This window comes from Halyomorpha halys, unplaced genomic scaffold, assembly GCF_000696795.3.
Source record: "Halyomorpha halys isolate HHAL.00 unplaced genomic scaffold, Hhal_1.1 Scaffold19.1, whole genome shotgun sequence".
NCBI lineage: Eukaryota > Metazoa > Arthropoda > Insecta > Hemiptera > Pentatomidae > Halyomorpha > Halyomorpha halys.
In genome coordinates this window covers 292,784-306,106 of record NW_027115129.1, presented here as the reverse complement: position 1 = coordinate 306,106, position 13,323 = coordinate 292,784, and the positions used below count along the sequence as shown (strand labels likewise).

Below are 13,323 nucleotides of genomic sequence, written 5' to 3'. Positions count from 1 at the left end.
AAAATAAAATTTTTGATAATTCAAAGCAGGATTGAAAAAATTATGAAGAATTAAATTTTAAAAAATATAGTTTTATAAATTTAGAAAAATATAGAATGCATAAAAGTGTGTGTGTGTGTTTAAATATATGTTTTTGTGTTAGAATGAATATTATTCGAGTCCTGTAAATAAAATGAATTTTGAGGGTTAATAACCTCATTATTATACTTTATTACTTCCTGTATTGTCATGGCATTTAATTACGTTTGTAGAGTTATTATTTGTTACAACGTGTATCCACAAGGCGTCTTCAATAAAATTAATTTTTTTTTTAATTGAAAATAAAATTTTTGATAATTCAAAGCAGGATTGATGGATGGTATTTAAAATTTTAAATATTTTAAAGAACCAGATACCATTCATTCCATAATAAACTTCCCAACCACCCAAACCAACTCGTTTCTAACCTGGCTTCTCCTTCACTACCTAATAATCCTCCTAGGCGTCTGAAAAGAAGATGGCCTCGAGATCTTCTGCTTTAGAAATATTTTTGGAGTTCTACCAATGGGTTGATTCTCCACATGTTTTTATCATGTCATAATATCATTTACAGCAAATTTACTTGATGTGTATATATGTATACAGTTGTAAATATCAAAAAATAAATTATTAAAAAAAAAATATATATTATAAGAAAAATTAATGTAACTAGTCAAACTAAAATGAATAATTTGGTGATTGACAGCATGTAAATTAATATCTCCTTATGGTTCACTCAAAATAGTTTCAAATAGTAATAGTTCACATTACAAAATTGAATTAACGTACAATATTTTTGGTTTATGAGTGAACACCACGACCAATAAAAATTGCGCTTATGTTGGTCGAAACGTTGAGCATAAATAAATATTTGAAACTTTTTTGTGTTTTCCTACTAACGCCTGTTGAACAGATTCGATACTTAAGAGTCCATCTTGACAGGAGACGACAAGAAACTGCTCGTAGATTCCGATAGCTACAACACTTACTTGACAAAAACTCTTAAACTTCCCATTCACGACAAAAAATTAGTATACACTACAATAATCAGACCAATTTGGACATATGGAATTCAGCTCTGGGGCTCTACCAAACCATCAAATTCCTCCCGCATCCAATCCTTACAATCCAAAATCCTTGATGCTCCTTATTGCGTTACAAATTAGCTCATTCACAAAGACCTTAACATCCCATTCGTTGCAGATTTGGCCCAAAACAGATATGCGTCTTTTCATTCCAAACTCCTAACCCATTAATTCTTAATCTATCATCACTAACAATCCCTGATAAACCTCTGAGGCGTCTGAAAAGAAGATGGCCACCGGACCTTCTAATTTAAATTAATGTTTAAAGTACCACAAATGAGTGGTTCCTTCCCAAGATTTTCTAGTGTAAATGAAACATTCCACAGATATTGTATTTATTATTTGTACACTTGTGAATCACACCAAATAAAAAACTGTTTTTTTGTTTTTCTTGAACATTTCTTTCTAAAATGAGTAATAATTGATATCATCTAGTATTCTGGGAGCGGGTAGCTCGGTGGTAAGTCACTGTGATACTAACACCAAGTACCCGGGATAGAATCCGGCTGTGGCAGGTCTGTGGGTTGGGGAGCCATCCCGGAGTCCACCCAGCCTTAGGAATTGGGTACTCTTAGTTAGGTAAAAATCTGATTCTGACGATATCACCTCCTAACACAACCGTTGGTCTATAAACAGTACTTCCTTACAAAGTACTGTACCACTCACCTTTTATGGACTCTAGAGGTACAAATCTAATCTTAATCATCAAGTATTAGGGGACAGAGAAATAAAATTAAAACATTTAATATGAATTTGGCAAATGACACAAATCTTCCTTGTTTAAGTGTAATAATTTATTTCATATACATCAACAACGTTTCGGGATCATCTCCCATCTTTAGGTTGTTGTTATATAGTCATGTTGCAGCGTAAATCGAAGATTTGCAATAATTTTCCATTAATAGTATTCATATGACCTTCATTCATAACCATATTATATTCTTAAATTAATAATCTACTGAAAGATTTAATATGAATTTGGTGAATGACACAAATCTTCCTTGTTTAAGTGTAATAATTTATTACATAGTTACATAGAATTAAAATTCAAACAGAGAAACGGTTTTTTTTTTGGTTTTTTTTTGTTTTTTTTAAACCATCGATTCCTCAACACTCAAAATGTTTTCACTAATATTAGCTGACATATCTCCGTGTACTTCCGGAATGCAGTGCTCACATCACATAGCAGTGATCTGATATTAAGGATTTAGAGATAAGTTCAAGTGTTTTCGATTGTAATGGTCTGCATTCTACCTGTGGCGGGGCTGTTGGAAGTCAGGATGGATTTTGGCATGTAAGTTAATGTTATATATAATTTGAATTGCTACATAAAATAATTCCGAAAACGAAGGCGTTTCTTTTGTTTAATAGTTTAATATGAAAATGTACCCCACATGTATTTTCTGTAGCCTTGAGTCAGTCCTGTGGGTTCGAGAGCCCTCAGGTTTCCGTCCACCCAGTATGAAGTGGATAAAAAATTGGAGAATCCTTCATGGGTTATAGTGGTAAAGATTTAATCTACTTGAAGGATATCCTACAACTTCAATAATATATTCGTATTGGATCATAACTCATCATAGAGATTTCGGTGACCGTAGTTATAACTCCTGTAAGCCACAGATATATAAGATTTATATAGAATTTTCCGGTATAAAGGAAAATAAATAGTTACAACACTTTTTTTACATGTAGAAATAAAAATAAAAATAATAATTATAATAAAAATACAAAATAAAAAAAAACTTTCCTTTATGCATTTTTCGTCCTCACTCAGCGCATAGCAAAGCACCACAAATATATTTTATGAAGGTCCTTCTAATAAATATTCACTGAGGAAAAGATACTGTTATTCATTGTACATATTGAAAAATAACAGGTGTTTTTTGCATTCTCAACTTCTTAAGTTGTTCACTTCGCCTCTCAATAACATTGATATATTCTATTCTAGAGGAAAAAACATAAACAGAATGGTAAAAGCTTTTAACCTGTTGAAGGTTTCCGCTTTTATATAATATAAAAGACAGCATTTTCACGGCTCAATAATTCTTATCTTAGCCTTCTCTTAACGAAATTGTTAAAAATGTTATTCAAGGCTAATGGCGACTTTTTTTACTAAAGACTGATTTCAAAGGTCGTTCATCATTGCAGACTTGTCTGTACGTTATGACAATTAAAAATATATACAAGTAAATTTGCTGTAGAGTACTAATTTTTCCCTCATCTACGACACAAACCCTGATGAAGACCTGAAACTCAGGTCGAAACGTCGGCATAAAATAAATAAATATGGTTTTGTTTATTTATGTTGTTCTTTGCTGACCGCACCCCTCGACAAACTTCTTCAAGCATAAATTTGCTGTAGGTGACTTAGTGACATGATACAAACATGTAGAGAATTTACCCATTGATAGAACTCTAATAACATTTCTAAAGGAGATCTCGAAGCTATCTCCTTTTCAAACGCCTAGGAACATTATTAGGTAATGAAGGAGAAGCCAGGGTAGAAACAGATGGATTTGGGTGGTTGGGAAGTTTATCATGGAAGGAATAGTATCAGGTTCTGGCCAAATCGGCAACATGGGACATTGAGGTCCTGGATGGATGACTTGATTTGTGTAAAAGTAAGGAGCATTATGGATTTTACGAAGGGTTTTAAACAGTAAGGATTGAATTCGGCAGGAATTTAATGGTTAAGTGGAGCCCCAAAACTCCGTATGTCCAGATAGGCCTTATAAAAGTCATGTAGATCAGTCTTTTGTAATGGATTGGAAGTTTGGACCGTTTGTCTGGTAAATGTAATAGTCGAAATCGACGAGCAGTTTCTTGTCTTTTCAGTCTTGTGTGAGGATTCCATGTTAGTCGTTTGTCCAGATGTAGTCCTAAGTAACGGATCTGTTCTACAGGAATAAGTGGGGTATTATTAAAGGATACTGTAGGACAAGAAGTCATAGGTTTATGTGATTTGGTGAGATTTATTGGAATTTATTTTAATCCTCCAGTTTTGGCGCCATTCTTCAAGGGTGGTGATGTGGGATTGGAGGATTTGGGATAGAATGTAAGGATCATTGTTCACTGAGAATAGACGTGTGTCATCGGGATACATGGTGAGGATAGTGTTAGGAAGGAGTAGGATTTCAGCTGTGAAAATTGTATTAAGGATAGGACCAAGGATACTACCCTGAGGTACACCAACAGACTGACGGAATAAGGTTGAATAAGCTCTGTTGAATAATCTGTCTGAGAGATAAGAACGGATAATGAGGAAGTATGTGGGGAGTAGGAATTTACGGATGTTGTATAGCAGTTCTGGGTGCTAGACATGATCAAAAGAATTAAAAGTTCAACTTCAGTTTTTAAAAATATTTGAAAATCAAAATAATTTTATTATTTTTATTTTAGCAATTATAATAAAACTTCCATTTAACGGACACCTATGGGAAAGATAATTTTGTCTGTTATACAGAATAGTAAATAGAAAAGTAAACAAAAATTGAGAAAATATTTCTGCTTAAGTTATGATACCTTGTAAGTTCGAAGAAAAAAAGAGTTGAAGAATATTTATATCATTGATATTAACACATATGAGAAGAAGATGATTGGGAGTGCAGTCAGAAATTTACTATTTATGGTATATAGTAAAAACTTTGTAGCAGTGTTTCGGCCATGACTAGGCGTTGATTCTCCGCCTATTAGCCTTGATGAAGGCCTTGAATTCTGGCCGAAACGTTGACACTAATAAATAGGTTTTTACTTATTTGTGTTCTTAACTGATCGAACACCAACTATCTCCTCATAAACACATTATACCACGGTCAAATATCTACTCATCAATGCTATTAACTTATAAAATACATCTGAAATATCTTTAGGATCATTTGTTTTATTTTCTATTTAACATAACACAAATATATATTTATGAAGACATTATGTGTTTGGTTAATTAAATTAAAAAGTTTCTGATAAAAATTAAACAACGAAGGTTATAGACTTTATAAGTTATGTAGTAATATTTAGATGAATTTCTATCACCTACAACTTACATTGCTGATAGTTACATTGCTGATAGTTATGTTTCCTTTAATTTTGCTTATCTTTATTTCGTTCCTATTTACAATGAAAAAAAAAAATGATTTGAAAAATTGCAAAGGACAAAACACGCACGGGCTACAGACGTTTGTTGCTTTATCTGTTTACCAAGCATTTTTACAAATCCTGGATTTGCGGCAAGTGGCAAACTTGTAGATTCAGCATAAAATACATAATTACTGAGCAAAGGTGCACTATAAAATCATTATTACTCATTAAACATTCATTAGATCTATCAGCTGAGTAATCAAGCCTATCTGTTAGGCTAGTTCTCAACTAATTTTATTATTTATAATTATACTCATCTTTATATATATTAATGTGGGAGTGGGTAGCTTATTGGTAAGGCAATAGACAACTAACTCCAAGAATCTGGATTCGAATCCGGCTAGACAGAAAATTGTTTTCTATTGCATTGCAACCGTGAGTCAACTCTGTGGGTTCTGCAGCCCTCCTGGGGTTCACCCAGCCTCATAAATAGGGTAAAAATCTGGTGGTCGAGCGTGATTTTGAACAAATCACCTCCGTACTTCACAAAGTATTTCACCCTTGTAATTGTAGATTTTAATTTTTTCTTTTGATTTACTTTGATTCAGCTTTATATGTTTTAATAATCTTAATATAATTCCTATTTTCTTTGTTGCAGGTAAGTGTTACAAAGAAATACTATTATGAGCACCTCTTATCAAGAACCTGTAAGTACTTATTTTGCTACTAGAACAGTGCAGTAGGTTTGCAAACGGAACAGTAAATAAATTTGCAAAAGAAAAGAGTTTTAATCGAGCGGTTATATAAGTTAAGAGGGCTTGAATCTTGAATTTTAGATCTGATACTTTTTGATTTTAACTTTAGATGTCAGTGTTTTTCGTGATAGTTTTGTTGCACAGTGAAACAGTATAAAGGATTGTGAGAAGCCCTATTTAAAGTCATGTTAAAAGTTAAACGCATGAGAGCTCCTAGCGGATTTTCTGAGAAACTTGTTTTATAACCTTTCCTTCAAAAGGTTCATCTTATTGTTTATATCTATGTTTTGATTAAAGTAATTTATTACAACATGTCTAAAGAGAATGTTTGAGCACTGTGTTGATCTTCTGATTTGTGTGAAAGAGAATGATGAGCTAATTGGCAACTGTCATTACATTATTATTATGGTCATCCATTGGTTTATTAGTTTTAAAAACATCTAAAACAATACTAACACAATCAAAACAAACTACGAGCAAATATCCTAACTCGTCAACAAATTAAACAGTGACGAGCTTAGCTGGTTTGTTGTGTGACGTCATTCCCCATTTAACAGACCTAGTAACAGACTCTCAACCATGTTATATATTATAAGGTACATGGTAAAAGAAGGAAATATTTCTCCATTTAACATGAGTTTTTACGTTTAACACGTTAAATTAGGATCATGAATACCCTTAGTGCAGCGCTATCTACGTTCAGACCAAAAGCGAAACAACCTAAATAAAGTGAAAGTTATAAAAATAGAGTTCAGAATACTGACACAATAATGCTGAATACATCTGACAGATTACTGTGCTTCAACAGTTGGGGGAAAAAAACAGGAGGAGATGATCGGAACTGCAATAAAAAAAAATTAAGATAGCGTCAACTACTTATTAATGACGTTTCGACCCTCACTATAGGTCTTCATCAGGGCTTATATGGTTGGTAGAGCAGTCAATCATTTCTCTTGTAGAACCACTAGCTTATAACGCATATATGTATATACATAAAGTTGGCATGCTGAAATCACATTTCAATTATATTTTAAAAGTTCTTCAGATGCCGGGTTTCCGCTTACCTCATATTCTTGCTAAAGAGGTGATAAAAAAGAAAGTTTATTGATATTAGAATTGGCAGGAATTCGAGGAATGTTAGGAGTTCGAGGAGTTAATATCAATACTTCAAATGTTGCCAATCTGCGCTGAAGATTTACCACAGTCAGACAGCTTAATGGGATCTGAGAAACAATATAATCTATTGATATGTATCGAAGTATTAGCAATTATTTATATTATAGGGGTCTTTGCCATATGTCTTGTCATACCTGTGCCGAGTATGTGGTACCTCCTGGCTTTGTTGGTAGTCAGGTCAATTATAAACAACACAAGCACCAAACACATTTTTTTTTTTTTTTCGGCCATGACTCCCATTGGAGTCCTATACTGCCTAACCATGGTTGGGGGTCAAAGTTCTTCATTTTGTGGGACCGCCACTCAATGAAAAAAGTCAACGTCCCAGGCCAGATTCGAATCGGCAACGCCAATAGACATCAAATTGGTAAGACTATGTCTTAACCACTGAGCTATGGGCGGCCCAACACATTTCTAAGTGTATCATCACCTAGTAATGAATTTTTCTCGGGCGTGGCCCCCATTTTATATCATATCCCTTATTTGATTAGAGTCAAATCGATTGGTGTACAATAGGGATATTCATGATCATTAATTTAACATGTTAAAGCGCGTTAAATTGAGAAATATTTCCTTCTTTTAGCATGTTAAAACGATATAACATGTAACGTGGTTGAGAGTCTGTTACTAGGTCTGTTAAATGGAGAATGACGTCACGCAACAGACCAGCTGAGTTCAGCTCCATTTTGTTTATTTTCGGATTAGGTTACTTGCTCGTAGTTTGTGTTTTATTCTCTTAGTATTGGATGTATTAAAATCTAATAAATCTTGATTCTCTTCACACACAAGTTATAAGATCAACAAGGCACTCAGTGGCCAAACTTTCACACAACTTCTACTTTTCACTCAATTCAGGCATGTTGTTATAAATTACTGTAATCAAAACTTTAAAGTAAACAATAACATGAAGTTTTGAAAGGAAAGGTTAAAAAACAAGTTGCTCTAAAAATCCGCTAGGAGCTTTTAACATTTAACATGACTTTAAATAGGACTGTTCACAATCCTATACTTATAACATTTAACATGATAAAACATTTTCCATTTAACACATCATGAATAGACCTAATAAGCGTGAAAAAAGCTTATACATTCTCAGCTAAAAACCAAAAACGCTCACTTGTGTTCATAACATTTATCTACTCGATAATTCGGGGATTTCATAATCTTTAAACCTTCCCAAGAAGGAGGGGAATATTTTGGAAATTAGACCATTCGCTTTTATGTGTATAAATTATAATATAATTAAAATGGAAGCCTTTCGAAGTATTTTTATTTTGTCCAATAAGTTCTCCTTGTAGGTTAGATAACCCTGCCCTAGATCATTCCTGGAATATATAACGACATTGCATGGTCTTCTCAGATCATTATGAAGACAACATTATTAAATAAATAAGATAAGTAACAATGGTATCTCCTAGATAGTATTTATCTCTGCTTTGGTGGAGTCAGTTCGCACTGGCACTATGTTCCCGAGGCCAATAGTATACCCTGACACCATCATGAACTACGGAACTATCCACAGCAGGTATTTGAGAATATAATTCCTCCTTTATTATCTCGTACGGTAGTGCGTAGTGAGTGAGGAAGTTCCCTTCAGTGCAGGTTAACCTTATCATATAGGCCTTTATCAAAAATATAACCTTAATTAGAGAGTTATTAGGCGATAATATCAACGTTTTCAGTAATTATCTTCAATTGCTTAGAGATATTTTTATCTATATCATTACCTGTTATGTCATTCAGGTCCTCATTACCTGTTCGGTCATACTCTAGAAATAACCTGGGGGGAAGAAACTTTATTAAAAACAACAAAGTTGAGTAGCCCAACCATATTGGGTTGCTAACCTTATTAGCTACACAGCATAATTATTCTAATCTGATCTAAAAAATTGTTTTTAATGTTATAATATATAGGTATAACAGTTTTTTTTTTGTTTCATCTCTTTAGATCTTTTATCTTTTTTCTCTTTAATCATTTTTTTTCATTCTATACTTTATTAATTTTTTTTGTTAATCCCTCCTTTTTTTTTCTCCTTTCCTTTATAGTCTCTCTTTCAATCTAATGTGACTTTGAAAGAATAATTGATACAAATAATTATTCAAAGCGGTGATAGATATATAAATATTCATAAAAATAAATCATTTTTTTCTTTTTCTTTTTTGAAATATACAACTGAATTTAATCAAAAGTTTTTTGTTTTTTTTAAATATTTATTTAATGTAATTTACAACTGTACAAAATAATACAATAGGTAAATATGTAGTATGTTTCATATACACTTGAAAATCTTGGGAAGGAACCACCCATTGGTGGTACTTCAAACATTAATTTCAATTAGGAGGTCCCGTGGCCATCTTCTTTTCAGACGCCTTGGAGGATTATCAGGGACTGTTAAGGACGAAAGATTAAGAATTAAGAGGTTAGGATGGTTAAGGAGTTTGGAATGAAAAGACTCATATCTGTTTTGGGTCAAATCTGCAACGAATAGGATGTTAAGGTCTTTGTGAATGAGTTTATTTGTAACGTAATAAGGAGCATCAAGGATTTTACGTAGGATTTTGGATTGTAAGGATTGGATGCTGGAGGAATTTGATGGTTTGGTGGAGCTTCAGAGCTCAATTCCATATGTCCAAATTGGTCTGATTATTGTAGTGTATACTATTTGTTTGTAGTGAATGGGAAGTTTAGAGCGTTTGTCAAGTAAGTGTTGTAGCAATCGGAATCTACGAGCAGTTTCTTGTCGTTTTAGTCTTGTGTGTGGATTCCAAGTAAGTCTCTTGTCAAGATGGAGTCCTAAGTATCGAATCTGTTCAACAGGCATTAGTGGTGTATTTAGAAAGGATACTGTAAGGGTACGTCGTGTGATCTGGGTGGATTTGTTAGGATTTATTTTGATTCTCCAGTTTTTACACCATTCTTCAATAGATGTTATGTGTGCCTGTAGTGTTTGTGATGCATTAGTTGGGTCGTTGTTTACAGAAAGTATACATGTGCCGTCAGTAAACAAAAGTAAATATGATAGAAATCTTACAGTCAAATGATGCAGGCTTGTAGAGAATTTAGCTATTCATTGAAATCTAATAATATTCCTACATCAGAAGGACTTTTGAGATCTTTTCAGACGCCTTGGAAAATTATTAGGAATTGAAGGGGAAGCAAGGTTAGGAACTAGTGTGATTGAATAGTAGCAACAATAACATTTTAAATTAAACTTACTGATCGAATAAATAAAAAAAATATATAATATAAAAATCTCTGAACTATAGAATACATGTAAATTACAGTGCAATTTACATGTATTCTATAGTTCAGATTGTATTATTTTTGTTAATATTACAGTGGCTTATGTCTGGATGATTTGGTGCAGATAACTTTTTCATTTGTTCTGGGTTACGTCATTATTTTTTTACTTTCCATCATATTTACTTTTGCTTAAATTCAGTTGTATATTTCAAGAAAGAAAAAGAAAAAATTTATTTATTTTTATGTATATTTATATATCTATCACCTCTTTGAATAATTATTTGTATCAATTGTTTTTTCAAAGTCACATTCGGTTGAAAGAGAGACTATAAAGGAAAGGATAAAAAAAGGGGAAATGATAGAAAGGGAAGAAAGAGAAAAAAAGAGGGATTAACAAAAAAAGGGAAGAAAGAGAAAAAAAGGAGGGATTAACAAAAAAGGGAAGAAAGAAAAAAATGAGGGATTAACAAAAAAAAAATAAAGTATAGAAAGAAAAAATGATGATCAAAGAGAAAAAAAAAGATAAATTGCATGATTTGTAAAATGATTGATCAGCCATTAGTTGGACAGTTGTGGAATACCCTCCTCTCATAGTTTTAAAAACAACTGTTTTATTTTATTTTTATAATAAACAAACTTCATTATCATATCATATACATTTATTTATTTAATTTTTTTTTACTTTTTTAATATTATCCATAAAAGAAATTCACTATTCATAAACTGTTATGAGAAAAATTTAATGGTTTGAATGCAACCAATGGTTTCTCTACATGCTTGTATCACTCCATTTTAATGTGTTAATAGATTCATCAAATTTACTAGATGTATTTTTATGTAAATAGCTATGAATAAATAAATAATAATATAAGTTGATAATAATTTAGCTTACAATTGTAATTTTATAATTTGGAAAGTAGGATATTATTTATTTGTGTTTTTTTAGACCTATTTATTCGTATTTTAAATGATTTATTTTTATCATTTTTGCTACGACTATAAATTTATTTTATTTTCAGCTTGCAATCTACTTTTATTTTTATCTAATTTTGGAATTTTTTTCTCGAAATAAATACGGATAATACAAAATATATGATTAGCAGTAGAATAGGGAGCAATCTCGGTGACATAAATATGAGAGAAAATATATTTCAACAGGTAGATAAGATTAAGTAATTTAGGAAAAGACGAAATTTATGAGGGAATAAAGGCGAGAAGTACTTTTTATTTTTTTTATTTCGAATTTAATTAGCTCGCGCATTCTGTCCAAAAACCTAAAAGTTAGAATTAAAAAAAAACTATTATACTTCCTACTGTCTTTTATGGATGCAAAACGCGTCCTTTTACGGTAAGGGAATAACAGTGCCTTCAGGTTTTTAAAATAAAGTATTACGTAAAATATTCGGACCAAAAAAGAACACTAAACTTCACTGAATTGAGAAAACTGCATCTGGCAAATATAATGCAGGTTATTGCATTGCGGCAAATAAGATGGGCATATAAGGTTGTGGGACTTAATAGGGATCCCTAAGATGTTAATAACCTCTGAAATGACGTGTAAACATCCTAGGGGTAGACCGAAACGTAGGTGGGAGGATTGTGTCAAGACCTGGTATATTTGGGCTTGGAGGGACGTCGCTGGACAGACGTATGTAGAGAACGATTGGTAGTATTAGTAATTATTAGTGTTCTTTTTTTTAAAGTTATTTCTATAATTATTTTTTTTATGGGTGCGTATCAACCAACATTATTAATACTTATTAAGCCCATAAATTTAAATAAAATTATAAAATACATTAAATAATTATGTTCGTGCCCTGAAAAAGAGAAATAGGAAATGAATGGAAGGATAGAGGGACTAAAGTGATAATCCTTTAGGAAGAAAACAATAAGAAAGAAGGATATAGGGAAAAATCGAATACAGGACAAAAAAGAAGGAAAATCAAGAGTAAATTTTCTAAATATGAGCCCTAATAGAGCATTTTGCGTTCAATAGGTTCCCTAAATATAGCTTTTTAAAAAATGCACTGAAAAATCAGTATTTAGTGAATTTATTTTTTGAAATCTATATCTCAAAAACCATTGTACTCTATCTAATGTACTTTAAAGCAGATTATAACGTTTATCTTCGTAGGAATATTAGTTTTTATGAAATTCTAATATAAATTCAGTTATGAAATCTTGTCCAAATCAATTTATTTTAGCATATATCATGAAAACTACAACCCATATGAAGATATTGTTCTATTAGGTTTTTTAGTGCTGTCGATAATTTTAAAGATATGTAGCTCCGAAAGAAAAAATATTTTTTTAACGTTTTCAAACAGCCACAAATTTTTGTTCTGCTACCTATACTTGGCAGACACATCATTTTTGACTAGTAATTATACATGGTTTTCATTAAAGTAATCGAAAATTGGGGTGAAATAACTAACTTTTTTCTCTTCTTGCGCTCTTGTACTATTAGTTCTATACAATAAATAGATAAATAGAGGTATTATTTGGTCGAAATTTTATTGATGAAATAATTATGTTGTATTATAACCCTTTAATTTAACTGTAACTAATCATGACTTATTTACAGCTGAAGAATAAGATGATTATATACCCCCTATTTCAGTAAATTCTATTTTTGCACTTATTACAACAATAGATGATGTCATCGAATAATTTATTTCATTTCTTTAACGCTGAAATTCGGCTATGACGTCAGAAACTGATTGCCGTAGTCGAAATATCAGTGTTTCCTCGAAGGAGATAAATTCGTATCAGTTAAAATAGAAGAATATAATATAAATTCTCTTGAATATTCACGTAGTAGATAATGTAGGCGTAAGTAGATAACGTAGATGAATTCTATTTATTTTTCACAAACATATATCAAGCACAGGGAATGATTTTTTCTAGAACTAACTGAATTTATTCACTCTATGGGCTGGTAGTACTATCAGAATTTTTTTTTTTTTTTTAA

The 13,323-nt window shown here is 31.8% G+C and overlaps 1 protein-coding gene across 7 annotated transcripts in view; it reads left to right on the top strand.

Moving 5' to 3' along the window:
* LOC106681193 (uncharacterized) overlaps window positions 1–13,323 on the top strand; it is a 307,220-nt gene that overhangs the window by 156,372 nt on the left and 137,525 nt on the right. Inside the window, exon 1 of one of the 7 annotated variants that reach the window (XM_067052201.1) lies at window positions 2,370–2,397. The exons of 5 other annotated variants lie outside the window; for them this stretch is intronic. In XM_067052201.1, coding sequence (XP_066908302.1) covers window positions 2,384–2,397 — 14 coding nt within the window. In that variant the 5' untranslated portion in view covers window positions 2,370–2,383. Of the gene's footprint in view, window positions 1–2,369; window positions 2,398–8,553; window positions 8,634–13,323 lie in introns of those variants that run through there. One more of the 7 variants, XM_014421396.2, reaches the window with a different exon arrangement.